Raw genomic sequence first — 27,851 nt, 5'->3', positions numbered from 1 at the left:
GTTTAACTCCAACAACACTTGTGGTTTTCTTTTACGAGGCAGCATATCAAAAAAGGTGTACCTCGTACTCCTTTTCCCCTTTGCTGCCCATCCATTCTGACCCTCTTCCCTCTCCATGTCTGGCCTACGAATAAAGCCCTCTGCAAACCACGGCTTCTCCCCGAGCCCTGCGAGCACCACGCAAGGACAAACGTCACGTTTCCCATCCAGAAAAGCTGTCCCTTTGCTTTGCTGCAAAATTTTCAGAGACTGTAGTCCTCCCAGACTTTTGCAGCCGTCTGAGGAAAGCCACTAGCAAAGCCCAGCTGTGGATGAGGGACAGGGCAGTACGGCTACTCGGTAGCTTCAACATTTCAGTCACGCTATCAGACAGTTATTAACAAAAGTTTCCCAAATAGTAGCAAGCTTTATTTGTTCAGAGACCTAAACTACAGAGAGCTGCAACACATCATGATTTTAGCAGTGCACCGCTACATAAAATACACGTCTCAGACGCAGGTTTCTTCTGTTTACTACTTTCCATGCAGCTGGGTTCAAGACCAAGGAAATCTGGCTCACTCTTGACAAGCTGCCTCCTCAAATAAATTCTAACAGCTTAAGATATTTCTAAAACAGCGCAATATTGAGCAAGTTTAACTTGTGGTGTTATAATTGTGACACCTTTTGAACAACACTGTCAATGGGAATTTCAGGAGGTTTCAGCATTTGCCATACTTACTGATTGAACAATATCCTGGACCGCACTATGAACTTGAAGATGTACTCCAAAGCCTTCATAGCTTTAAAGAGTTGATCAGTGATACCGCACTTCTCAGCATTATCCACGTACGTTTTTAAAACTTTCGTCAGTTTTCTATTTAAATACAAAAACACATACAAGTTACAAGTATGCACGCAGAGAAGAATTTCAATTTTGAAAGGTTTAAAGAAAAATTATGTGCCTAAGTAGTGCCCACAAGTTACAAAATTAGTTATGCATCTAATAAACTCATTATGTTCTTGTTTTTGCTGGTAAGTAGCTGTAGCCTATTCTTGAGAAAAAAGAAAAAACACAGACCATAAAAGCACTCAACATACAAGCAATACAGCAAATCTCGGTAAGACTTATTTTCTGCTGGATATTTAGGGATATTCAGATTTGAGCTACTATAAAGATGCAACTACTACTACTAATAAAAATAATTAATTACAAACACATTGTTAGAATTAAAACACACAGAATGGGAGTTTCTTCATTAAACAAGGCCTGCCCTTTACATAGTTTTCCCATGGATTTCGGGCTAGAATTTGTGAAATTTATTTCTCAAAAATGTATATAACACCAGTAGGAAATTCTCTTATTCCACATTTTGAAGTCTGTCAAACTTGAAAGTGAAACAATTTTTTAAATACCATTTCCACTACCTCCCTTCCAGTGAATATAAGTCACGATTTTCATGCAACTACAAGCAATTCCATTTTAAATCATCCTAGCTACACTATACATTTCAACATTCACACTAGAAGTAACTAACTACAACATTATATACCACTAAGAGAAAATAACATTGAATAGACCGATATCTTGGTATGTGGGCATTTATTTGACTAGGAGTAAACTGCCTAAGAATTTCAAGTAACCACTTAGATATTGTCCATGCAACCTTTCTTTACTTAAAGAAACTTGTGTAATAAAAGGCGGGGAGGGGACAGGGATCTGTCATGCCCACAGGCACAAGTCAAGCCAGAATTCACATCTCCCAGCACCCTCAAGTCTAAACCTGCTTCTGCCTCCCTGCATTTAAGGAAGGGAAGGATGCTCTCCATGCCTACCAGCAAAAGGGCCACCTTCAGCTCTTGCTAATAAAACCAGATGCTGGAGGATGTTTCATCCTTTACCCACTTCACATGAAGGCTGCAGTAGCGGTCGTATCTCAGTGAAGTGATCGTAATATCAAAGTTGTGACTAAAGGCCTAACTCTTCTTCACTATTTTAAAATCAATACTTCTTAAACATTTTCTGGTCACGTAACAGAGACTGTGTAACAGCACAGTGCACAGCAGGTTTCCCGGTTTGGATTTGTTCTCCTCCCAACACTGCAAAGATATCCGTTATATATTTTTCCTCCAACACTAATAGTTTATTTGCTGATGCTTCAGATTAACTGTCAAGAAATACTTAAGACAGAAAATATAACGGACCTTTTGTTTTTTGTTCTTCACTGCTTCCTCCCCAAAGTGACAGTAACGCACATAATACAGGGTAGAACATCAATTTAATGCACCAAACAACATATATTTGAAGCATCTTAAGTAGACGTGATTTCTTTCTCAAGTATGACTGAGAATTGCTTATGAATACTTTCCTTACAAAAAAATTCTTAAAACTAGTCAAATCATCCCCTCCTTCAATACAACAAAATCAAGACTTCCTCCTTGCAAATGACCAAAAGTTTTACTACTGTTATTTCAAGAGAGAAAGACACACAAAAGACATACTATCTCCAGCCTTCTTCAAGAAGCTCCCACCCTCCCAAGCTCTATGGGCAAATTCCTAATTAAACTACATAAACAAGTAACTGAGTAATGTTCTCTGGAAAAAACTGTGCAAGCTACATTAGAAAAAGTAACTTCTAAAATTTACGTGTAGGCTAACGTAGCGCTGAAATGCTTCTTAATGTACGTTTCCAAGACAGGATTAAAATGTTGAAATTTTCTGTCAGCAATCAGTCCAATGATAAATACCTGGAAAAAACAGCATAATTATTGCACTATCCTCAAAAAAAATCTTTCATATTGTACATCGATCCACCTTTATTTTCAAATAAGACACATTTTAACATTAAAAACACACAGATTTTGGCTCTTGATTATCCTCCCAATACATTAATATTCTCCTTTCCTGTGAAAACTTCCTGTTCATAACAAAGTTTTCTGTTCCAAGCAGAAACTTTCTGTTTCTGTCCTAAATTCTGCTGTTAATCCACTAAAATGACTGGACTTGATTGCTTCCATCTTTTCTGGGAGGATGACATGATGTAATCCAATCCCCTTTTGATCAAGTCCAACTGAAACTTCAGGTATAATAAAAACCTTCCACGCATTTTAAATTAAATAACTAACAGCTAATAAGATCTGTTTCATTAGTAATCTCCATTCTAACATTTACACCATTGCTTTATTTATTCATCATTGCAGTACCTACATTTTATTCCATCCACAATGCACACTTACCAAAGCATCAAACACTAATGTGTCAAATGTCTCACTCTCCGAGTTCTCCATCATTATGTTAAAAAGTGCATCCAATGTATCTTGAAGAAACTAAAAATAAACATGCAATTCATCACATTTTACAGGAAAAATGAAATTCAGATGTCACACAGGTTTCTGCAGACATACTTGCTTTCATTTACGTATTTTACAAAGAAATTACATTTTTAAAGTTAGCTGAAAAAGGGAAAATTTAACATTTTGTTTTTCAGCAAATTATTTTTTAGTTAAGCTGATTATCTATAGATCCGTATCAACTCAAATAGGAAAAAAAAAAGGTCAGAAATCACACTTGGTACACCTGAACAGTAAGTTTAATCTATTATAGTGAATGAACAAAAATGTATTTTAAAACTCAGTTTCAACAGACAGTCAACAGGATCATGCAGTTTCTGAAAACTGATGTTTCGGAGCACAAACCAGACAAGCAACTCAGTCTCATGCCAAATAAATCAAGTCATCCTCAGTCGTTTTGAGCTGAGCAATGAAAAGTGCACAGCATACCGCTTTTCATGACTGCATAAACTGCGATCCACAAGTTCAAATGAGAGCATACATGCAGGCATGGGAAACAGAGCACACAACCTGCTGCCCCAGCCCAAAACCTACACGACTATCACTGTAACAGAGGAAGAGTCTTCACTAGCCAGCTGGCTGGACACCCTGATCTGTGCAACACGAAAGTAAAAGCAGATTAGTGTCACGGGACCCAAGTTAAGCAGAGGGATAAAAGCTGTTTTATGCATGTATAATTACAGTATTTCTTCCCAGTGACAAGTAGTACATGCACAGACCAGAGATACTCATCAATGCATTCAGTTTTATCAGCATGGTGTTCTGTGTCTGAGCATTTTCTTCCACCAGATGACACAAAAACGACATGGGTTCCTCCAAGGCAGAATGAGGATGGATCAGGGCCTCAGTCTGTGTTTGTTTTGGTTGAGAGAGAAGGGGTTCAACATGGATTGTTCCAGCAAGTCTGTCTCAAATGAAGTAAAAATGGTTTTTGTCTTGTAGATGAGACAAGGTATAGTTGGGGAAGAAAGTCTGAACAAACAGAAGGCAATTGATTCCTGAGACTGCCATTACAAAGAGATATTATATACATCGTGGAAGCGATGGAGAAACAGCCTGACTCCCACCTTCCTGCCTTAAAAATTTTTATCTATGCAATGAGTCTCCTAGATCAAACATGATTCACTTAGACTATCTACTAAATCCAGAGTTAAATCTCAGGAATTAACCTCCATTTAGCAGCTCACCAAACACTGCTGAATGCCAAACTTCCTCAAAACAAGTGAACATGGAGCCACAGTTCATGCTACTAATATCTGAAGATGGGAAAAAAAAAAAAACAACCCAAACCAGAAAAGCCAGAATGTCTGCAGCTGATTTTAGACTTCAGTTCTGGGGGAAATCCAGCTCATAATTGACTTTCATTAGTAGAGTTCAAGTTTTAAATCTGTTCACAAGGACTTCATGTAACAGCAAGAAGAATACAGGATAGATGCTTTTGTTGTATAAAGTGGCAGGAAAACATTTCTCAGGTAGGGAGCTAGTATTTCTAGACTATTAGTTTACATTCTCATATCCTATAGACTCTCTGCATAAATGGAGTCAGAGCCTCTGTTAAAGAGAGATAACATTTACAGTTTCCATACACTATTGAAACAGTCAATCACAGAATTAGTATCTTGGCTGATCTCCACTTAGTGATAAATGAACACCAGTAGGCAGAGGTATTTTACTGGAGTTTAAAAAAAAACAGAAATAGTTTAACAGAAAATTTGAATATGTTTTATCAAATGCGTAGTTTTTGTAATATACATAGCCTGTACCATTTAAAAACATGAAGGACAAAAAAAAGCTGAAAGAATACAAAGGAACAGTTACAAACTAGATATTATGAACATGCAACAGAGCAGTCTACACACAGTTTTTCTGAACGTTGCTGTAACAGATGGATAATGTAAACAACGGTCTTCTAAAAAAAGACTAAAAATGGCGAAGAGAGCAATATTAAACATTCACTCTTCCGTCCTATGCATAAATCAAGTTCTGCTCAGATCCCTATGCAACAGGGAGAAGGGAGTATGATTTCGTACGAGCCCTGCACCAGTGCAGGGAGGGGTGAGCGTGTGCTAACTGGAGAACTCGCTCCGATATTGCTTTTACTTAAACCTCATTTGTGCTGCATTCCAGTGATTCTAAAATCACCAATATCCATCAGGCAGTAATCTGCTGTACGCGCTCTGATGCTGTTTGGAGAAGAAGGAAAATTACAAATGACAGAACTATGACAATGCTTGGCAGAAGCGAATATCAGTGTCAGGTTTCTAGCTATCAAATGATCCACGACAAAACAGCAGCAGGTAGAATCTTTGTGAAAAACAAATCATGCGAGATACTACTTTCACCCTACTCAATAAAGGACAATATCAGCAGTCTGAGATGTTTTAAGTTACTTCAAGATGAGGAATTCATTATGCTTCTATTAACTAAATTAAAATCCACTGAAGTAAGAAAACAACACTAGAGGCCCTTAAGGGTCATCTGTCCCCAATACATTACATCTTTTGACACTCTTTTAGATTTGATTTATTACAACACATTCAATAAAGTCCCAGCCTACTCTTTTCCACAGCTAAATCTGTCTTTATGTAGGTCTCTACCATCACTCAGTGGCCTTGGAAAATGTAAATAACTTGGCTCAGCTAAATATTTTCAGGAGAAATGTTGTTTTTTTAAAAAAAAAACATCAGCAGCACACAGTAGGATTGCATTCCACATCCATATATTAAAAATACATTTAATATCACCATGTAAGAATTCCAAGATATTTTAATCTTGCAAAGAAAAACACCCTTTGCCTTCATGTACCTGTATATAAAAATTCACTGAAGTGCTAAAAAAAAAAAACCACCTACATTTTCAGAAATTTGCATTTTACATGTGTTTTACCAGTACTCAACATCTGAAATGTTCTTTGAGGGCAGGGAGAAGGGCATTAGCATCCTGAACGCTGAGAAATACCTGGTTACAATTTAATGTGCAAGTGCGTGCAGTAAGGGGGGGACACAAAGATATGAATACCTCAAAATATGAGATTCAGCAAAATTATGATAGCAAATTTATTTTTGAAGAAGTTAATTTGTTACCTTAACCACTTCACCACCATCAACTTTCATCAGCTGCTTCAAATTCTGCTGCAACAGGTTTGTGTTAGATCGCCATTTCAGAAGTCCCAAGAGATCAACTAGGAATAAGAAAAACAATTGTATCATGCAGGATATTTACTTTCACTCACACCCCGTAACAGGACAAATAGGTTTACTTCCATAGGTCAGCCGTTTTCACTGGACAACAACGTATGTTTCTAGTATGCCTCTGACACTGCAGAAACCTAGTGCGCTACTTCTATCATGAAAGAATTCTGAAAGGCTTTCAAAAAAGCAGACTGCTTTTGAAATGTCAGCATTATAATCTAGGCCAAGAAAGTCTGATCCCTCAGTTTTAATTTGTTGTACACTACAGTTGTGTGTTTAGAAAAAGATGCCAAAATGAAATTAGTCAGCCACCAACACAGTCATATCTACAGGGCCGTGACTCTTCCAGCATTAATGTTTCTAGCTTCTTTGCTCTCACTGAATAAACTGAAAAGAAAATAAGGCACGATGCGAGGCAAACAGTTGCAAACTAAGCTAATTCTGTGGAAAGCTGTCTGCTTAATAACTCATAATGCCCCAAAATTTCTTGGTTGCTTCCAAGTGGTGGAGAGCTAGGGTACAGACAAGATAACGAAACAAATCAACTGCAAACGGTCTTGTCCCCAAATTCTACATCTCACTATTAAGATCGTGTCACTTTAGCATTCACTGATAAATAAGGGAATACAGAAGGCAAGCTCTCTCTTTTTTATTAGTCATAAAGAGCCACAACACCATTTTTCAGTTTCCTTTAAGGAAAACTTCTCACGAGGCAACTCACAATTGGGGTTCCCCCATAAATAAGCGCTCTGGTAAATATTAACCACCACACTGGAGCACCAGTAAGTGAAACCCACCCTAGCATTTGTTGAGATGTGACCCAAATTGCCCACAAACACAAAACCCCAAGCTCATCCTGCCTTAGCCAAACTAGCATCAGGAATTCAGGAAATTTTTCATTTCAATCAGGAAAAAAAATCCCTCCCTGCTCCATTAGAAGTCAGTTTTCAGCACAAAACAAACTATCCGTAAGTCATCCTCAGTAGAAGCCCCTAAAGAGAGACAAATCGGAGATTTTAAAGACTGTCCACCTTCAGTTTAGCCACTGGATTACTACTGCACTTTGCCTCCCCCCAATACGGTTAACATTATGTGAATTCTGCCCAATGTAACTCTTAAACAGTAAGGACAGATGGCTTCCCCCAACCAATAGCCCCTCACTTCTTTTATTCAAACTTCCAAAGCAACCAACAAAATGTTTACCAAGGCATGCATCTGCAAAGTATATTCTGGAAATTATATGCGGAAACCCAGAGCAGCTGCTACACCTTCCCCAAAATCTTTCATGCTAAGCAATAAATAAAATTACTTCTAGTGGAATGGACTGCAGTTCTCCTTGGGATAGATTCCCCTCTGAGCAGCACTCAAACCAAGCCTTTTTATCATCTCTTTGAGAGTAGAAGTCAAGAACATTTTACTACATTATAGCTTTGAACAATCCAAGCCCTCAATTTTTAAAATTTTTAATATTTTTAATATATCCTATAAGGAGTCTATAGGCTGAAACCATAGTCTTAGAAGCTCAACATTAACAGAAAAAGTACTTCTGGAAGAGAAGTAAAGCTGCCTCCATGAGTTATCCAAGGGGTTTCATGAATATGTTTATATCAGCTATCCACAACTGAATTTCGTTTCAGTCTGACTTCTAAAAAGGCACCAGCTTGACAAAAGAAATGATCTGAACAAAAGCCAGCCCACAGACTACCTCTGAATGGCATCGTGTATTGCCCCAAGAAAACAAACCCACACGTACTTTCAGTGTGATGACACAGCAAATGCTAAATGAATATACATATGGGAACAGAAAATGTCAATGCAGTCCAACTACCAGAAAGAGAAAAATAAGTTACAGAGTACAGTAAAAATGTGCATTGACTCTGTTACTGCAAGCATTAACCCCAGCAAAGTACCAGTCAGTCAGTTACTCCTACTCTTTCAATTGGTCTAGGTATAAAATAATACAGTACGTAGAGCAGGGTAAGAATCTAAACCAGTATTTTAGCCTATAGTAAACAGTGATACTGTAGTCGTCCTAGGTCAAGTGAAATTTATGTGATCAGAAAATACCAGAGGAAGAAGACAGAACGAGGATTTTCAATTGCAAAGGGTTAGAACAAACATCTAGCCTGCCAAGTAGCCAATAGCAACTTTACTTTATTTGGGTTAAAGCCATTTATGATTATATTGACTATATGAAGATTTTCTTTTACACTGTATTTAGCAGTTGGAATCAAATGGTCCAACTTCCTGGTTATATACTTTCCTTGACCTGTATCTACGCAAAGGTTTCCCTACAGAGATACCCAAACTTTTCTCAAAGCCCAGCCACTGAATTCAAGTTAGGTAATATTTCCACTCTAATGTGTTCTTTGAAATAATCTTCCCTCTGTGACTTTAAGCATTTGATTTTCCACTCTTTATGACTTGTTTTAATTCTGTATTTACATCTTCATTTTTATGCCACTGTAGCACCTGAATTTGTCATATCGTGTATTGCTTTTTTTTTTTTTTTTAAATCATCAGTTGTGCTGAATGACTAAGTAAAATTCCTCTCAACTGTTTTCTGAAAGCCTAGTCAACTTGGTTCCTCGAAGTCTTGACTCCAGATCAGTAACAGCCACTATTACCTAGAGGTTTGAGACCTTCAGGCAGAAAAGAAAACTTAGAAATACTTTGAATAAGCCATACAGACACCCTGGATGCTTCACAACAGCAAATACACGGGTTGAACACTAGACAGCTCTCTGGCTACTGGTAATCAGAAAAATTTTCCAGCAAGCCCATTAATGCAATTTCAGTTCTATTCCCATCACCCTGATAATAAAAGGATATCCATCTTGATAGCCCTGTAAGAGGCACTGCTAAGTTTTACTGTCCACAGGCAGTCTTCATGTAGAGGGGGATGTCGCTTTTGATGCCATGTTGCCCCTCCTTCCGTATTTCCTGGTATCTCCAGCTTCTAGTTGACCGAAAAAGAAGATTCAAATACCAAAACTGCCTTGCCTATGCAGGAGAAAACAAGACCTCAGTTGGTCATAGCTCAACAAGCTACTCAGAAAAAGGAAGACAAAAATCAATGCACAACCCTGAGCTGGACATGACATCAGGAACAGATTCAAAACAGACCTTGCTATCCATTTACCCTAAGAACAGAAGGCCCAACATTCCCCACCTGAGACACACACACTGAGATGTTATCAACTGCAAGCAGATATCCCATAACATATGGGATCAAATTTCTCACTTCTGACTTTAAAAAAAAACAAAACAACAAACTCCAAGAAAACCAATAAAAAACAAAAACAAAACAAAAAATCCCACAAACTCAGGGTGTCTGCTGATGCATTCAGTGCCCCACAACTTGTAAGCAGTAGCAAAGCAAGTGTGAGGTATCAAAGAGTCAACCACCCCTAGAGAAGGTGGGGACCCAGTGCCACATCGCCTGTTAATACATCAGGTGAGAGCAGCATTGCCAGTCACGACTTCAACACACACATCTCTAGTTTGATACAGTTTCATATCAATTCTTAAATTCCAGAGTTTTAATATAGAAGCTCTATTTCATTACATAAAAATGCACTTGATGTTTATGTCAAAGTGTTTCTTCAGTCCATAAAGGACATATTTGTTACACAAAGTCTTGAGAGTACAATAAAAATAAAGGCATGTGCTGCCGTAGTCCTGTGGATATGGGAGGAAGAACATTCTCTTCTGCCTCAGATGGCAAAGGAGGAGAATCTGGCCAAGAGGCAAAATGATGAACAGCAACTTCTGATGCCTCCAAGAGCTGACCTTCTCGCCGATTCCTGAGGTTGGGGGTTTTTTGCTTATTTTGGATGGTCCTCCTCATTGGCTTTCATTGCCACTCTTCCTCAAAATTAAATGCAAAAATCTAAGAAAAGGCCAGGAAATGTGTTGCTATAATATATTCTGCCACAAATCACTAACAAATGCTCAAATGTTAACTAAGTAGGTACTTCATACTATCACTTTCTCTCAAAGAAAATAGCTGAAGTCTTACCAGTGGCCAAGTTTGCCTTTTTGGAGACTTTTCAGATGCTAAGGACATCAATTACTAACAGAAACGCAACATTAATAACCTACTGTTCATAGAGAACTGAAGTCAAGTGAGTGTTCAAAGAGCTTATATACAAAAAGGATAGTCTACAACATCAAATACAATGCAGAAAGAGCCATATGATTTATTAACATACTGTCAGAATTACTAAAAATAAGCCTTAAAACCAATTCTAAGATAACTTATGGAAGGTGAAGAACAAACTATTATAGATGACCAAAAGGAGAAAATTATGTTTTGGCTCAACATTTTGGTAAATGAAGATAATCATGGATTTTTACTTACTTATTTTTAAGAAAGTTAAAGTAAGAATATTAACCAACAATTTTACAGAAGTTAAAATCAGCTTCAGAAACTATAATCTGAACAGCGCTGCCAATTTTTAGATGAAAAATGATACTTGAGGGAGGAATTCAATGATGAAATTTTTTTGTTTCTTTTCTAAATTGCTTAAGGATACATGGTGATCTTGTTTAATAATGTCAAAATTCTTTGAAGAAAGAGAAAAGGCTTTGGCAACTTTGAGAAAAAGTTTCACAGACAACATAATTAACAGTAACATTAAATAAAGCTCAAAAGTTCAAAGCAAATTATATGTAAATTAAGCATGAAACAACGCTCAATCTTGATTTTAATTATAGTTCTGCGAAAGCAACATCAATATATTGATCACTGTGAAATACTTCTAACTACTAAGAAGCACTAGGAAAGACTGAGGGGAAAAAAAAAAAATCACTAATCATATCACAAGCAAACAGCAGCTCAATTCCACATGCTGCTTTCTGCATTCTACAAAACTCCAAAACCACTCTGTTACTGCTGAGCTATGATCCCACCTTTGCTACGAAATTCCAAAATCACTGCCGAATTTTTTGCTAAACACCCTCTTAGGCTATAAGACTGCCAGACTGCAGTGAATCTGATGTGCTCCGAATACGAAACACCTAGGATGTGCTATAACAGAGATGCCACTGAAAAACACTGCAATAAAATTGTGAGTTGCCTACGAAGTCGAACCAGAGTAGGAACTTTCCCCCTGGACAGAGGAGAACTCATCGACATGACAATCCAATCATTATTCCCACTCACCCCCCGTTCCCCAAGCCCTCCTCGTCCACAACCTCAACTCCTGACAGATCTATCTGAACTAAGCCCTCCCTCCTCCCCTTCTCATGAGTCACGAAGGAATGATCCCTTTCCCTGGCATGACTCACTCACATCTCAATGACCCACCCACACTCCCGAGTCTACTCCTGGTGCAGCAAAGAGAACAAGGGACTGCTCCATGGCAACGAAGCACAAAAATTGCAGAGAGGGCAGTCTGGAAATGTAAAATATTTGCCTTGGTGGCTGCCATCAGCTCTACTTTCCACAGCCTTTGGATGCAGTCAGCCAGCTGACAAATACACATGGAAAAAGTATATGAGGCAAGTTTTAAAAGGAACAAAATACGCCAATTCCATTCCTGGTACTCTGTGTTCACGTGAGGATGTGTGAACATGAGGGTGACCTCCATGCAACACATTCACATGCTCACATCCCTTCTGCCCAACACAAGAAAACATCAGAGCTTTCTTCAGGCATAAGATATGGATATTGCACCTCGGAAATAACACAAAACGGCTTATTTGGCAGCAGAGCCATGATATTACCTACTCTTGAAAGCAAACTCATCCTCTTTCTTCGTGCTATTATTCATACCCACGGAGAGGTAAAATGCCACAGAGCCTGTTTTCAGCATACTTCAGTATAAAAGCCTCAGTATAAAAAGGCAAACAATATTCCCACTTTCATTTAATTTGGATTCCTCTGTTTTCTTAGAGACACATACTGCTCTCTAAAGCAAAACAAAGGCCATGGGCAGAGAAAAGGCTGGAGAGTACACACACTCAGGAGGTGCTTTTGCTGCATCCAGACAATTTAACCTAAGACTGAGTGGCAAACAACCCACCATCCATTCACAGAGGAAGGGGGACGGAGAAGGCAGGAAAGTCAGTACATACAACTCCACTCCAACTGCCCAGTTACTCCACTTACCATTCTGGGTAAGTTTTGTTGAACAAACTAGAGTAGAAATCTGGAAAGAGTCTTTACTGATGGTGCAGCTTCCGAGGTTCTGCATGCTCTTCCCTGTTGCAGAGTGTCCCTTTTCCTCCAATTCTATTTTAGTGGATGGCAGACTTAAATATGTCGAGGCATCCTCCAGCTTCTTTGCTTCTGCCTATAGTAGCGTTTTAAATACAATATGAAACAATTTTAAAATATCTAGTAAAAAGCCTTGGTAATAATAAAATTTTATTATTTACACTGGATTTTCATAGGTTTGCTCCAGAAATGGAGCTATCCAATGGGTCTTTACCAACAGTAATTTAGCACTAACTTGTCTACAGATTAGAGCTAAGATGTGCTATTTAAAGGGCTAGAGAAGTAACTTTTCCCGGTCATGAAAACACATATAAAAAACTCAGTAACAAGCACCTTAAAAATTAAAACGTGCCCTGTAGAACATACTCCAGGTTTAACAATCAATCTGCCAAATATGCAAATTGCACAGTACTTACTGTTTAGTTGCTTGGTCTAACAGAACAGCCCGTAACATTTTCCTGTGCAATTCTGTATCAATAATTCACTAAAAGTCAGTAGTACTCCCACTGAGCTAGCTACTACGGAAAGACTAACGTATCTCAAAATTCTACCTTGTAAACTATAAGGTCGTGTTCTCCATCTCTCAAAGTTGTTCCATCATATCTCATGAGCTTCACAAATGCTAGGGCAAATATCTTCTCAGATTTATCTTTGGCTGTTACAAAACAAACAAACAAAAAAGCATAATTAAGTATCTGATATTAGTGCAGACAGTCCACCTAACCTCAAAAACACGGATAACCTATAAATGAATGACCACAGTAAAGATTCTCAGTTGGAGAAAAGGTACAAGAAGCCCTGCAGCCCTAAGGCACAGCCTCTAATTAATATTTAAACCGTGGACAAATTAAATTTTTGAGTCATCATAAAAATATTTCTGACTCTAGTAATTTGTAGTGCACAATCATAATTCTGACACTAATGACACTGATTTTAGGCACATTGTTTTCATTAGCAAGTATCATTCTCTAAACTAAATAAATCTTTTATTAATGATCAATTTGCAAAATATACAGCTTCAATTAAATAACCACTATGGGGTAATGTACTACATATTACACAGGTAAGTATACATGAAGAGTATTACATGTCTTAGAATGCATCCAGTGGACACTACCTGATTAATGCTTTTGTCTACACATTTATTCTACAGAAAAAAAATTGCTGCAGATTTAGAAAGGCATTCCTATCAAGAGAGCCAGCCCCTGTAATCACTATATGGAATGAACATTATCACAACCAAGGCAAATCCCCAAGCTGTAGTACAAAACAACTGTTGACAAATGGAAGATGTCTAGCTGTCTCGATCTGATCCTTAACAGCTCAAAGCATCTCAGCTGCCAGCAACGTTACAGAAAAGCCGAGGAAAACCACAAGCTCTCAAATATCTTTTAGACTAAAATTACTTCAAAACAACCACAAGTCAGTCTGAGAACCAGAAGCAGAAAACAAGTTTCTTAATAGCTAAGTCTTCAATTACTGATGCTAAAACCACTGCAAATTCTTTCACATTCCCATTTCACACGTGGGGTCGTTAAATATCTTCACAACTCCCTACCCACCTACCTCTAAGATACACAATACCACAACCCTTTCAGTTGCTAACTGAAAGCTTTATTCACCAGCCCTTTTATTTGACTCGGAGAAATAAATGGGCAGGAAAGGAAGAACTTGAGGTTGATAGGTAAGAGTGAGGAAGATGTAAAGGGAAAAAGAAGGTGAGATGCTAACATAAAATAAGCAGGCAAAAAAAAAAAAAAAAAAAAAACCCACACTTATCCCCGCACTAAAAGTGATGACAATAGTCAATTACAGATTAGGAACGTTATGCTTGTTTCAGCAGCTTTTGGCACCAGACACTGGTAAGAACCATAATGAAAAGGCTGAATTACTCACAGTCCTGTGACGATCTATGACGGAACGTGAACCTTAAATGACTGCGGTTCACATCTTCAATGGGGATTGCGACCTTCGCATATTGGGAAAGAGGACGGAGAAAGAAAACAGTCAGTACAGTATCTTCAAACATCATCAACCCCTACCAGATCGCATCTAGACACCTTTCAACAATATGCTTGGCTCTTTCAGTTAAGTACCAGCTTCATTTTGCCATAGAAGACCTTGAAACGTTATAGATTCTCCGGGAAAATTGCCAATTCTTGCACCAAGAAAGAGAGAAGGAATGAAGCAAGCCTTTTAAGCTACCCAACAAGACCTGCAACTTCAGATGTTGGGCTGTAACCTCAAAGCCTCCCCCCTACCACTCCACCCAGCTCAGGAATGAGCCCCTCTTGAGGTTGACTGGTAGAGGTGAACTTGATTATCAACAGCAGCAAAGCAAAAATTCTGAACATATCCGTTATGTATGCAACACTTGTACTACATACACTATTAGAGTATCTCTGATCCACATGTAACCCATGTGCAGAGATGGAACGAATGCTCTTTTCCCCCAGTATTTTTGCTAGAGCAGTCGTATTTTCTTAATCACACCCACATTCAGGCTCTGTGCTATACGCTGCTCCCCAACACCACGTCTAAGTTTCTGCCATTCCCTAGCAGCCACTTTCTGCCTACAGATGCAACAAGAGCACCTTTGGACTTAAAACAACGGCCTGAGGAGTAACCGTAAGTCCCTTCTCAGTACACATACACTGCTCCCACTGACTACAGCTAGACAGAATACATTTTATAAAGCTAACATCAGCCTCCTCTGTAATATTAAAACTTGGCCTTTAAACTAAAATGTTATTACCCAAGCAAATTCAGCAAGCTTAAAGCACAATCAGACAGATCCCAAAACACTGATGAGTTCAACACTACAGCAATTGTGTTTTAAGCCTTAATATCCTGCTTCTCTAGGTCAGCTTCGTGGAAATAGAGTAAACCACTCCAAACCACTCCTAAACAGATGTTGGAGTGCCCCTGTAGCAGTCGTCTTGACCAAAAGGATGAAATAAAACGCATTATGCAATAAAAGTCAAATCTATTTTCCAGCAGTCTCTGAAAGCCTTCTGTAGCAGAGCTATTCCTTTTGTTCTGCTAAGCACGATCACAAGCATTGAATTTCCCTAGTTTTGTTTCTCAAGGCTTTCCACTGAAACCTGTATTAATTGCATATTAACCCACACAGAGGAAGTTATTGTAACAGTTTATATACCTTTACAGTCTCAAACCAGCGAGGCTGCTTTACTTGGTAATATATTACTGACTTGTACTCTGAGATGGCTTCATCACCAGCGCCAGGAAAAATAACACTCTTGAAAACACAAACAAAAACGAAAATGTTTATGTCTATCTTAACTCCACTTTTTCATTCAAATAAGCAAACAAACAAAAAATTAGTGAAGTAGGTCAAAATAAGACAGAATGGCTCATGCTCAGAGCTCCTCATGAAATGAGTATCAAAGCGCATGCACCGATACGGCAAGATGTATTTAGTTATGACAAAGGAGAAAATTTTGTTGTAAATAAAAATAGGGACTTAAGTTGACAAATATAGAGAAAGATGTTGAAAAGGCTTAAACAGATATGTATCAAAAATCAAAAAACCCCAGCTGTTAAATACTTTAATACCTCTAATCTTTTGCCATCTTCATCATAAACAGATACTGTAACTTCTACATTCTTTGCTGTTGTTTTACTGCCTTTGTCAAAATCTCCCTGAACCAATGTTACATAGATGTCATTACGAACATCACCTAAAAGAAAAAGCAAAGCACAAAGTTCTTAGCCATTTTCACAGTATACCTATGCATTTGTGAAACCAATGATGCATAGAAACAATGACCAACCCACTTTTGTAACAGCAATCGTACCTATACATGGCAAAGCATTTAAAAGCCGTGGTATCTTGAACATTCAAAACTAGTAGTACTGAAAATAGCTGTTTAGCTAAAATTCTGCTAAGACTTCTAAAGTCTGAACTATCAACTCACGGTGCAGCAAGCTGAATCTAGCAAAGAAAGAAACAAACAAAAAAATCACACAATCTTTCTGGACTGAAAGAATACCACATCATCATTAAAATCATGTACTCATATCACTTCATATAACTTTTTTTTAACACAACTTCTTTCATTATTAATTTGAAAGGATGAATTTCAACACAGTCATTAATTTATCCCATACACAGATATTTTGCAATTTAAAAATATTTAAACAGCCTACAGAGGTCTGTTTAACTTGTTACATCAGGAAGTGGTTTGATGTTTTTGCTGGCTTGAGGGTTGCAGGGGAGGGTTGTATTTAGCTTTATGTCTAAAAATGGTCTTCAACTACACCCCAATTCAATTGAAATTTTGAAAATGAATTGTGGAAACGGGATTTCCAATAATTTCATGAGGCAGATGGTTTACGTGCCAACATACGATCACAACAAGCAGAGGTGCTTGAGGCACGTATACCATACTGGGTATCTAGCAAAACAACTGACAAACGCACAGTCAGCAACCACAGGGAGAGCTGGAAATGGGATGGTTTTTGAAAATATCTAATGGATCCTCCAGAGCCCATCAATCTGAAAAAGGACATTGCAGGGTTTTTTCTGTAGTCTGTTACTTATGGCAATTTTTATTTTGAGAAGCACCACATTTTGGGGGGGGTTCTTTGTAAACACCAGAATTGAACATCCACAGAATACGCATATTAAAAAAAAGACAATATGGCTTTCTTTCATATACATTATCCAAATCTAGTACAAACCCTAAGAGACTTGCATATCTCTAAATCAAGCCTGTTCCTCTGAAAAATCTTTCTGGTTTGGATTCGTCACAGGATATAAGTTTTACATATGTCCTTGCTAGGGAGAGAATATGAAGCATTTACTTTGTATACATTTTTCTTCACTGGAGAAAGAGGAGAATTTCCACTGTCACTGTGATACCACATCTTTTGGGGGGGTGGTTAGTTTTATTTATTTATGCAGCACATGTAGCAGGTATTACCAAAGTATTTTACGTTTATTTTAAATGAGATGAAATCCTTTGACGATCCATTATTTGTAATGTATCCCACAGCTCAAATGCATCTTTTATTTTCCCCAAAGCTTCCACACATACAGATATTTGAAGAAGGTTAAAATATAACAAAGCAGCATTAATTCACACAACGGCTTACCAGGCATAATAATCTCAGGAAACCCCATTTTCCGAGCCACAGCTGTTGACCTATCCACTAAGTGTGGAAACTCTTTCCTAATCTGATGAATATCTCCTGGAAGAAGTTTCAAAGTCACCCACAAACCTGTTGTGTAAAAACCACAGTTATTAAACTGGTGTTTCTTTTCCTACTTACTAAAGATTTCTTTTTACACATTCTAAAATGTAAGAACATACATTAGGGTAACCGCTCTTCATTTACAAAAAATACACTTTACAAAGTATTTTTAAAAACTAAAAAAGTTCCCACCGCTTCAAGCAGATACATGAGTACAGCACACATAAGTATGTCTGATTATGTAAAACTTTCTGGAAAACTGTATAAAAATCCTCACCTGGAAGATGACTGGCTAATAAAAAACCTGAGAAACTGGAAATCTGTGCAAGATAAGGATTTGGGCCTTTGTATTGTGCACTTTGCAGCAATACCATCTAGAAGGTGTCTTCATAGGGAGGAGTTAGGCAGATGTTCAAACCAGATGCATACAGCTTCCCATGCACAGGCTTACTAAAGCCAAAAATGTTATTCACAGCCTAAAAATTTCAATAGAACAGGTTTCCATTCCGAAGAAAAACAGCTTAGCAGCACCAGAAACATAAACTGGAAGAAGGAAATCCTTGGTTATCAGCTGGACCCACTGAAGTCTGGGCTGTGAAAATGGAAGCAAGCCTACTGTGCCCTTGGCACGAAGCCGGAGTGACCCCAGAAGAATCCCTCCTCCTCACAGAACTTGGAGAACTAGACTGCTCTCGTCACCCAAGTCTTCCACAAAGGGTATCGTGGAAATATAGTTACTAAGCCATTAGCAGAACTGCCTCAAGCTTTCATCTCTCCTTTGAACTCTCATAAGTTCTTTCTAATGAAACGTTTCTCTTCCACAAGAAGAAAGAGAAGTGGCAATGTTGAATGGAAAAACTGAAGTATTACAACCAACCAATATCGAGATGCCAATAAAGCCAGCACCAACAGCAGATATGTACCCTGAACTGATTCATCACCACCACTCCCACAAGTTGTTTTTACTGCACTGAGCACAAAGAAATCCACAGCATCAGCTTTACACAGTTGACACGTTTCTCTTCAGTAGCAGAAGGCGCCACTAAAAAGCTGCTGCTTGCCAACTAACATCAGGCACACTTGTTACAGGAAAAAGAAAGATACCAAAGCTGGAGGGGGGAAAAGAAGTCTTACCCACTTGTTAAAGTGACTGGCAATCAAGTTTAACCACGAAATAATTACAGCAGCAATTTGCAGAAGAAAATCCTAAAATTAAAATCTATGAAAAATACCCCAAAAATATTCATCTATGAAACAAATTGTGGGTTATCCTGTTACACACACAATTAACTACGCATTCATTTTGTACGTATTTGGCAGCTAGCTTTCTCTTCTGTTAAAAATCTCTTATAAAAGGCTATATGCTGACTTGTTGCCAGAGATGGTTCTAACAGCTGCTATTTCATTAAATAGTAACTGTACCTACACTGACTGGCCAAGCAACAACTCTTAATCCTTTTCTGTTTGCTTGGGCGCCTTTCTTAGGGAAAGAATCTGAAGTGAATCAAAGCAGCTGAAATGTTTCCTCCTTTCCGATACACACTGGCTGCAGGTGAAAACGGGGGAAAAGCAGATCTAAGTTTTCCTCTTCAGATAATGGATAATTTTAAAAGTTTACTTAGATTTTATTTGCTATTAATTAATTTTTAAAAACAGCAAAAAAGATATCATTTTCCTTGGGTCTTTTGTTCAGATACCCCCTACGAGTGATTCAGATACTCACACATATAGTGTCAGGTGGAAACTCAGCATTAGCCTGCCTAATAGTATACTAATCCAGACTCCCCCCAAAAAAATATTGAAGCTAGTCCAGTAGTAACTGAGCCATCACACAATTCACTTTTTAACTGGTAGACACATTATGATCATGAAGTGTTGCATTAAAAAATTAGGGGGGGGGGGGGGGGGGGGAAACACACACACCAAAAAAAAAAAAAAGAAAAGAAAAAACCACCAAAACCCCAGACTTTGGAAGCGAACTCAGTTTCACATCAACAGAGCATACGCTGAGTTACGAACAGCGACCCGAGCAGCCGGCAGGACAAGGTATCAGCGGGGTGGCCTTGCTCTGGCTCCATCCTTACCACCTCCGAGCTCAGGCGGGCGCAGTGCTGGCGGGAGCAATGCCCTGGTCTTCTTGAGAGGGAGCCAAGTGCTGCGAGCACAGCTGCGAAGCGGAAAAATAAGGCGAAGGAAGGGAAGGAAGAGAATATCCCTTCCTTCAATGTGAGGAGGCCAAAGTCCGCAGCTCAAGGGCATGAGAGCCGACTCCCTGAGTCATCGTTCCCAGTACAGAGATATAAAGACGTCCAAGCGATGGACAAGGCGGAGAAAGGACAGATAACCTGCAGGGTTAACACGGGGCAGGGGGGAAAGGTGTGGGGCTGGGGGGAACAGCAGAATGAGCCCTGAAGGATGGGGAAGAGGGGGAACAAACCGCGCAAACACATTTTCTGTCACCACATGGCAGTGAACAAGTGAAGGTAATATTATGCACCCTTGATTCCAAAATTAAAATCATCACATGTTGCAAATCAAGCGATGAGCAGTTTTAGGTACACCGGTGTATATAAAGAACAGTACATACCCTGACCCTTGTGGTTAACTTCTTTAGCAGCAATCACTTTGTTTATAACAGTCTGAAGGAAATCATTCTCCCCTGCCACCCTGGGTGAAAAACGGGATGATATGTTCAGCTGCTTGTGTCGAATGGCGTCATCCAACGCTAGCCTGGAGGATGCACATGACGACCAACACCAGGAAACAAAGGGTCACAGAAAACCAGAAGTCACAGTAACAAGGGAACACAAAAGATCATATCATAGTTGTGACGAAGAGTATTTATTAGTCAACGCAAGACAAAGGACAGGAAAGGTAACAAGAAAGACAGAGGAAGATCATTAATCAGAAGAACGCTGATCTACCACAGAGAAGTACAGCACACTTGCGTTGTTACTTCTCCCTTCAGGGACATGCATGCACAGGCCCCAGTAACACTTTGTGAGGACAGGAAGGATGTCTCCCACCTGAGAATCCCCTGTTAAGCAGTGAAAACCTATACAGGCAGTTTTCTCTTTAATATATACATAGCAGACTGGCCCTGCAACACCTCCAGGGTCACTTCTGCCGTTCCACAGGTTAAGCAGCAGTGCATACCGTCCGAAGGAAAAGCTACCGTAAATCTCACAGAAATGGCACAGGAGAAGAAAAGCAGATAATCCAAACGTTCTGTTAAACTTGATGAATAAATGAAAAGATGGAAACTATAAATAAACAGCAGCATTAGGTGTCATTTAAGTAATCTTGCAAGTGCTTTTGACAGCCATTGTGTTGGTGGCTAGTGAATGAATACAAACAAAGATATGAAAACAGAACCGCATGTGGTACAACAGAAGCAAAGCATGGAATGAGAAGAAAAATGTGGCTCATATATACAGCCTAAGTCTACGATGGAAATACTGACACCAGCATTCATTGCGTGTTTTCACATTATTCACACTCTTTGGAGTATACTTTTTCAGAAGAATGTTTTAATTTAGTGCAAAAAAAATCACATTGTACATCTTTTCAAAAAGCTGATTTATATATACAGAAAAAATAAATCAGTGTTCATGGAGCAGAAAACTAGATGTTCCATTAGCATCCACTTTGATACACAAAGATTCATTTTCATTGCATACTTCCACACTCACTAAAAAATAAGCTTGCTATTGTTTACCACACAATAAACATATCATGAACACACTCTTCCCTAAAACCCCATTTTCCTTGAAAAATGGAATGGTACTTCTGATTTTCACATTAACACCCTCCACACCACTCCAGCAACACTGCTGCATACAAACAAAACCGTTTCAGACATGAGGCACACACCTGCTCCGCTCCCTACAGCACCTGCAGACCTTGCAGTCCTCTCAATAGCCCTACATCTTCAAACCACAAGGGCTTCCTGAATTAAGCCTATTTTCCAAAATAAAGTTAATTTGCGATTACATTATTTCAAGCTTTTTTTTTGCTTTAATATTATTAAAAGCCCTCTGAATAGCTAAATTTCTTGATTAATATACTAATGGATAACATAACTATGTTTCGCCTTTTTGAACAGATGGCAGTCTAACATTTCACACAATGGGAAAACTACACATTCGTATTTTATGCACATTTGACTTATCCCTTCTACCTCTCCCCACTTCACAGAATAAAAAAACCACCCTATGAACTCTGGGCAGAACAGAGTATTTGCCACACATTCTCTTCTGTTAATAAGCTTTTACTTCTAAAAGCACTTTCTCTGCACATACCTACAAATTCACAAAAATTCAGGCTATTAAACCCATACTTCTTAATATGATTTCGTGGCTTGAAGTCAAAACCAATCTTTGATATTACGTTAAATTCATACATGTCCGTACTTTAAAGAACACTAACTCCATATTTGCTATTGGCTAATTTAATTACTGTAAAATAGTATCTGTCAAACTCCACATCAGCAACCTCAGAGTCAGTGTGGAAAGGTTTGCAGTTTGAGATGACTAAAAGTTAAGACCACGTCCACGTAGCAGACTGGTCTCCTTGATTCTGTGAACCGGCTATAACAGGTATGTGCAGCAGAAACCTCCTCTCCCTTACCATCCAACCAAAATACCCAAGGTTTCTGGTAGATGTCTCACATGATCAAGTTGGATTATGAGAAGATATTGCAGGAGGTATATCAAGCCATCCTTCAAATTCTCAACTTTTGTTTGTACTCCAGTTACTGTGGCCCCTACTATGAAATTTTATCTGCTACCAAGAAAAAGATAAACGTTATCAATTACAAATTTCACAGAAGTCACCTGCAGTGGATGCTGGTAACACAGCTGGTCTTTATCAGATAATCCCAGGCAGAGCTAAACCAGCAATGTACTTATTTTAGGCATTTCACCTCTTACACATTATCACCCTGGCATCTTTAAACAAAAAGAAAACACGACTGCAAAACTGGGAATGCATGCTTTAAATTCAAGACTTAAAAAAAAAGTTTCTGGGGCAATCACTATTATAACTAACGGGAAATTATCAAGAAGAAATATTAGTAAGTGCTACTCAAGATAAAATATCACACCGAAATAAATTAACTTCAGAATGTCTACAGAACACTTCTTCCAATCAAAAGTTTAAAATGTTTTTGGTTTGTTTTGTTTTTCCCCAAAAGAAACTTAAAATCTTAATTCTTTCATTTCTGCTTATTCTTTAAACTATTCCCTACTTACGGTTGAAATGGTATGAAGTGCTGTTTGTCCTCATCGTCAACTTTTCCGTTAATTATGTCAGTAACATCCATTACTGAAAACAAAAACGAAGTGTTCTGAATGAAGTGATCAACATGGGAAGAGGGGTGCTGAGGGAATACCCTGAGGGACTGGAAGCAATGGTGACTCAGAAGAGGGATGGAGTTATCAACTGTGCAGTTTCAGAATTTTCCTATAGAATAACATCATTTTGCAAATAACCTTTGGCACCTCCGGCTAAATGCAAGTCCTGAAAGCTACAGTAAACTCTACAACACAGCAATCAGTCTGATTAACCTGGACCTGGGAACAATTTTGAGTTTATACAACCCCACAGGAGTTTCACACACCCAACTTTCTGTGCAAGAATATAACGTGATATAGAGAGATAGAGCGCACAGAGAGTTACCTGCTACTCCAAAAGGTCGCCGCAGCCCAGAGGTTAGTTTTCTTGTGTTGTTGTCCCTCAGCTCCATTCTGCCCACTCGCACAATCTGACAGACAAAACTGATTTTCTCTCTTTTCAGATCTTTGCTGCCCAGGTCCTAGAAATAGTAGTTTCTTCAGATTACTTTATAATAATTGAATTTTAAGTTCCATTTTAGTAGGCCAAAGATCTACTGCTTAGAATTTGCCTTCGCCGTGCCAGCCTGTAGCAGCAGAGCAAACTGTTCTGAGACTAAAGAGTTTTCGTAACAGTACTTAAACGTCTTATCTTGATTTCTGTGTAAATTAATTGCTTAGGAGGCCAAATCATTTCTAATAAGTTAAAACTTCAAAGAGCAACTTTGGTTTTAGCCAGGTGTTGAGAATTTTTGGTAGCCACTCACGAGAAATGTCTCATGTGAGCCTTCACCAGGACCATTACCTGCAGAGGTAACTCCACACTGTTTACATACAGATCATTACGTCCCTCAGTTATTCACAAGCTATGAAACAAGTGCTTTAAAATTTGCCAGCTGACCCAAGCCCACACACTTACGGTGAATACTGCTCGAAGGTTATGCAATCTGTCTATATCTTTGGGGAGTCCACAGCTCGACCATCGCACCAAGTAGTTTTCACTGAAAGAACAATATTTTGAGGACTTTATGTTTAAATGGCTCCCTTCAGTATAGGCATATAAAATCAACTTCAGAATTTACAAAAGACTGTTTTAAACCCAATCTACTTATCCTAAACAAATTAATATTTACTTAGTGGAGAGCTGGCATTTCCTTTTGTGTATAACATTTATACAAAGAAAGCAACTCCTCAGCAACAAAGCGTACGAATTTCTTTAAGGAAGCAGGGCATGTAGAAATCGAACTCTCAGATGAGTGCCAAGGCCGCTGCTAAGCGAGGGCACGCAGCCTTGCGGGTGTGTTCACGTCTCATTCAAGCTCTGCACTTGGGGAACCACAGGCACAGCGTGATAAGGAACAGCGCAACCCCAAAACCTACCCAAGGTGACGAGACTTGCCTGATGCTGTGCTGAACATGACGACAAAGTGCTGCTGCACCGTTCCTTCCCAGATGACCCTTTCCTATGCCTTTGACAGAAACTTGACTTTCATAAGCCCTCTCATCCTGCTACTATAACTGAGCAAGCACAGATTAGGGAGTACACTCAGGAGTACACTAACCTGATAAATTTTGATTCCAGTGGATCATACAGAGACATCAGGACTTCAGCATCTTCTCCTATTTTACAGACTACATTTTTTAAATTTACAAATAAAGCAAATGAAGGAGTGGCAGCAAACTTGGCTTGTCTGTTGATATCGATATTCTGTTTCTGAGACTGTAATTCAAGAACAGAAGAAACTTCAGTTTAACTTAGCCTAACCAATATCCAACTGCTATAAAACTCTCCTAAAATCTTTCAGACAGGAGAGGGGTTTTCTGTTGAGTGCGTACTCCTGTGATCTTTGTTTATATTCGGATTTACAATAGATTGCATTTTCTGGATCTGTCTTGATGTGTCACACCATAAGGAAAAAAAGGGAAGGGGAAGGGGATGGGGAAGGGAAGCTTTCACTTATTAAAAAGAGAGCTAAACAAATGGAAGAAAAGAAAGAGCCTCAAATACACCTGAGCAAAAAACCAAGTTTGTTCTTCGCTTTGTCTGATGTTTTTCTGACAGGTACAGGGTCCCAAAAAAGACAGGAGGGAGAACAGTGCCATTTCTACAGGTAACCTACCCCTCGGACTTTAGCGCCCATCAACTTTCCACAAACTACTTTATCTAGGCAGAGGGAAGAATGCACACGGGACAAAAAGGAAACTGGCTGAGGCAGGGACAAAGAAACAACTTTGGATGCAAGAATTTAATAGTTTAAATCCCGTTTAAACTAGTGTATTTTTACACCAAGTTTGGTAAGGACTGCAAGGGTATGTATGGCCCATTACAACTCAACAGGATGCAGTAACTCATTAAGTTGCACTAACGCACCCATGAGCAACTCCTCAGGAATACCATGCTCCACTAGCTGCTGCTGACACGGGCAGGACTCCTTACAACAGAAATGTTCTTCCTTTTAAAAATAAGGATTTGAATTGCAAAGAAGCTGACTATTCAAGTCTGAGAATGTCTTAAAATTTGCCTCCTGTATTTCAACAAACAAATTTTCAGGATTGGCGTACAGAAATCATACAAACATAATGAGGACATTCTATTTGATTCTTAAAAATAAACTCTCATGACAAACTAACATACAAACCTGCTACATACACGTTTCTGTTATTAACCTACAAATGTAGTTGACTTATTGATACAGGTCTTAACCATAAATTCTACTAAGCCCTTTAAAGGACTGAAAAGGCAATTAAACAGGCTAAGATGTAAATGTTTAAGCCTGATAACTCTTCATAAACAAAACAAATTCTTCATTACCAATGCTAAAAATAACAGTCACCTAGTTAGTTTACAGTCTTATGTTTCAAAAGGAAAAGCTACAGTGCATAGTATATCTTACTTTTTCCTCCTGTAGCCTCTCTTCAACTTGCTTGGAAGCTATTTCATGTGCTCTGAAAAGGCTAATCGTGCTGGTCTGCTCTGGGTCCAAAATATTGCCATCTTCATCTCTAACGACGAGATCTAAATCAAGAATTCTAAACAAACAAAAAAATATGCTTGTGAATTGACAGTGCTCAAATAAATGCTTAAAAACCACCTGCCAAGTGTTTAAAGTCACGCACACCTGACATATGATAGAAAAAAACATTATTTGACACATAAGACAATTTAACATGTCACCAACCCCGGAGACAACCATCCCTGGAAGTCACTTTTTCCCCCAGCACAGGAAGAACCAATGTAAATGAAATAGCAGAACAGCTGGGGAAGTAATTTCTTAAACAACTAAATTTGCAAGAGACTTTGTCTCCTCCTCCGATTCATCTGACAGTTTGAACAAACAACCACTACAGTCACACCACATGCAAATCGGTCGGTTCATTTCGTCCCACTCCACATTCTCCTCCAAAGCAGGCATACTCCTGTTTTAGCAAAAACCTACGAGATATGAGAAGGCCTAAGTTGTTTCCCTTTATTTAAAGCAGAAGCCAGATTTCTGTCAGCAGGGTGTTAACGTCCATGATTACCTTCTGCAGAGAGGAAGGTTTCTGCCATAATCAAATCCAGTCTTAGGAAAGACCTTTCGCATTTTTCCACGTTAGTACAGTGCTGGCAGCAGAACCAAGGATAAAAAAATCAGGTCTAAGTTGATCCGCATTTCCCTACCTATCTTCCCTAAGACTGACCTCCTCACCTCCGCTTCAACACATGTGGTCCCTATTTTCTTCTTCTAACTCTGTAGCCATCTCATGATGGAGCTGCTGTAACTTTGGTTTTGAAATATGTTTGATCAATGAGCTGAAACCAAACTTGCAGTGTCTGATAAGCCACACAGAGGTTCATGCTTTATCTGAGAGTAAGTCCCCTTTGACATGACCCACAATCACTTGAAAAGAAGACCAGGAGTTGTGGCAGACGAAGACATGTTTCATGTACTCAGAGGATCACTCCTCGCCCCTCCCTTACAAGAGGGAAACCTGGAGGTTTGAAACAAAGCCTTGAGCAGGGTCAATACAGAAACCCCTCCAATTAATTGCACTGCATTAATTCAAAGGTGGATGAACGTCACCCAAGCAAGTTGCAGATTGCAGGCAGAAGTTTCTTAAGAAACACCTCCTAAGCTCTACTCTGTAACTGGACCTAGTCATCACGAAACTCTCTTAAGCATCCCTGGACCACCAAGCTCCCAGATGAATTTTCTAGTCAGAAAATCGTTTCATCATTGAAACCAAACAGAAAAGTAGCCAAAACGGTCTTGCTCCTCCCTACTACTGCTTCCTGGACAGCAGCCACAGGAGATGCACCCACTGGCCACTTGTATCGTAACTGCCAGCCCCGGGTGAACAAAAGCAAGTCCTTCCACAGGAGACACCCACCTGGACCACAGGAAAAGGTAACTCAAATTCAGAGAAAGACTAATCACCCAGCCTACTACACGCTAACAGGACAAGAAAGTTTGCACAGACTGTCAAATAAACAGAAGCAAACACTCCTTCGATTTAATTTCTTTGTTTTATCCTTTAACTTGCAAATGATTCTTGGAAAAAAAAATTAAGTGTCCCAGT

At 38.9% G+C, this 27,851-nt stretch overlaps 1 protein-coding gene across 3 annotated transcripts in view; it reads right to left on the bottom strand.

The window, feature by feature from the left end:
• DOCK1 (dedicator of cytokinesis 1) overlaps positions 1 to 27,851 on the bottom strand; it is a 323,303-nt gene that overhangs the window by 253,607 nt on the left and 41,845 nt on the right. For 2 of the 3 annotated variants that reach the window (XM_072871685.1, XM_072871687.1), the window contains 16 exons: positions 26,186 to 26,321; positions 24,854 to 25,011; positions 24,211 to 24,292; positions 23,638 to 23,773; positions 23,211 to 23,283; positions 20,546 to 20,688; positions 17,860 to 17,985; positions 16,318 to 16,442; positions 15,902 to 16,000; positions 14,638 to 14,710; positions 13,293 to 13,396; positions 12,634 to 12,817; positions 6,411 to 6,508; positions 3,214 to 3,303; positions 2,624 to 2,724; positions 719 to 853 (listed from right to left, as the gene is read on the bottom strand). In XM_072871685.1, the coding sequence (XP_072727786.1) occupies positions 719 to 853; positions 2,624 to 2,724; positions 3,214 to 3,303; positions 6,411 to 6,508; positions 12,634 to 12,817; positions 13,293 to 13,396; positions 14,638 to 14,710; positions 15,902 to 16,000; positions 16,318 to 16,442; positions 17,860 to 17,985; positions 20,546 to 20,688; positions 23,211 to 23,283; positions 23,638 to 23,773; positions 24,211 to 24,292; positions 24,854 to 25,011; positions 26,186 to 26,321 (1,863 nt within the window). The remainder of the gene's footprint in view (positions 1 to 718; positions 854 to 2,623; positions 2,725 to 3,213; positions 3,304 to 6,410; positions 6,509 to 12,633; positions 12,818 to 13,292; positions 13,397 to 14,637; positions 14,711 to 15,901; positions 16,001 to 16,317; positions 16,443 to 17,859; positions 17,986 to 20,545; positions 20,689 to 23,210; positions 23,284 to 23,637; positions 23,774 to 24,210; positions 24,293 to 24,853; positions 25,012 to 26,185; positions 26,322 to 27,851) is intronic. The other variant, XM_072871686.1, reaches the window with a different exon arrangement.

The sequence above is a fragment of the Ciconia boyciana genome, chromosome 8, assembly GCF_034638445.1.
Source record: "Ciconia boyciana chromosome 8, ASM3463844v1, whole genome shotgun sequence".
Taxonomy (NCBI): Eukaryota; Metazoa; Chordata; class Aves; order Ciconiiformes; family Ciconiidae; genus Ciconia; species Ciconia boyciana.
Note: the sequence above shows the minus strand (reverse complement) of the source record. Positions and strands in the feature narration are given on the sequence as shown.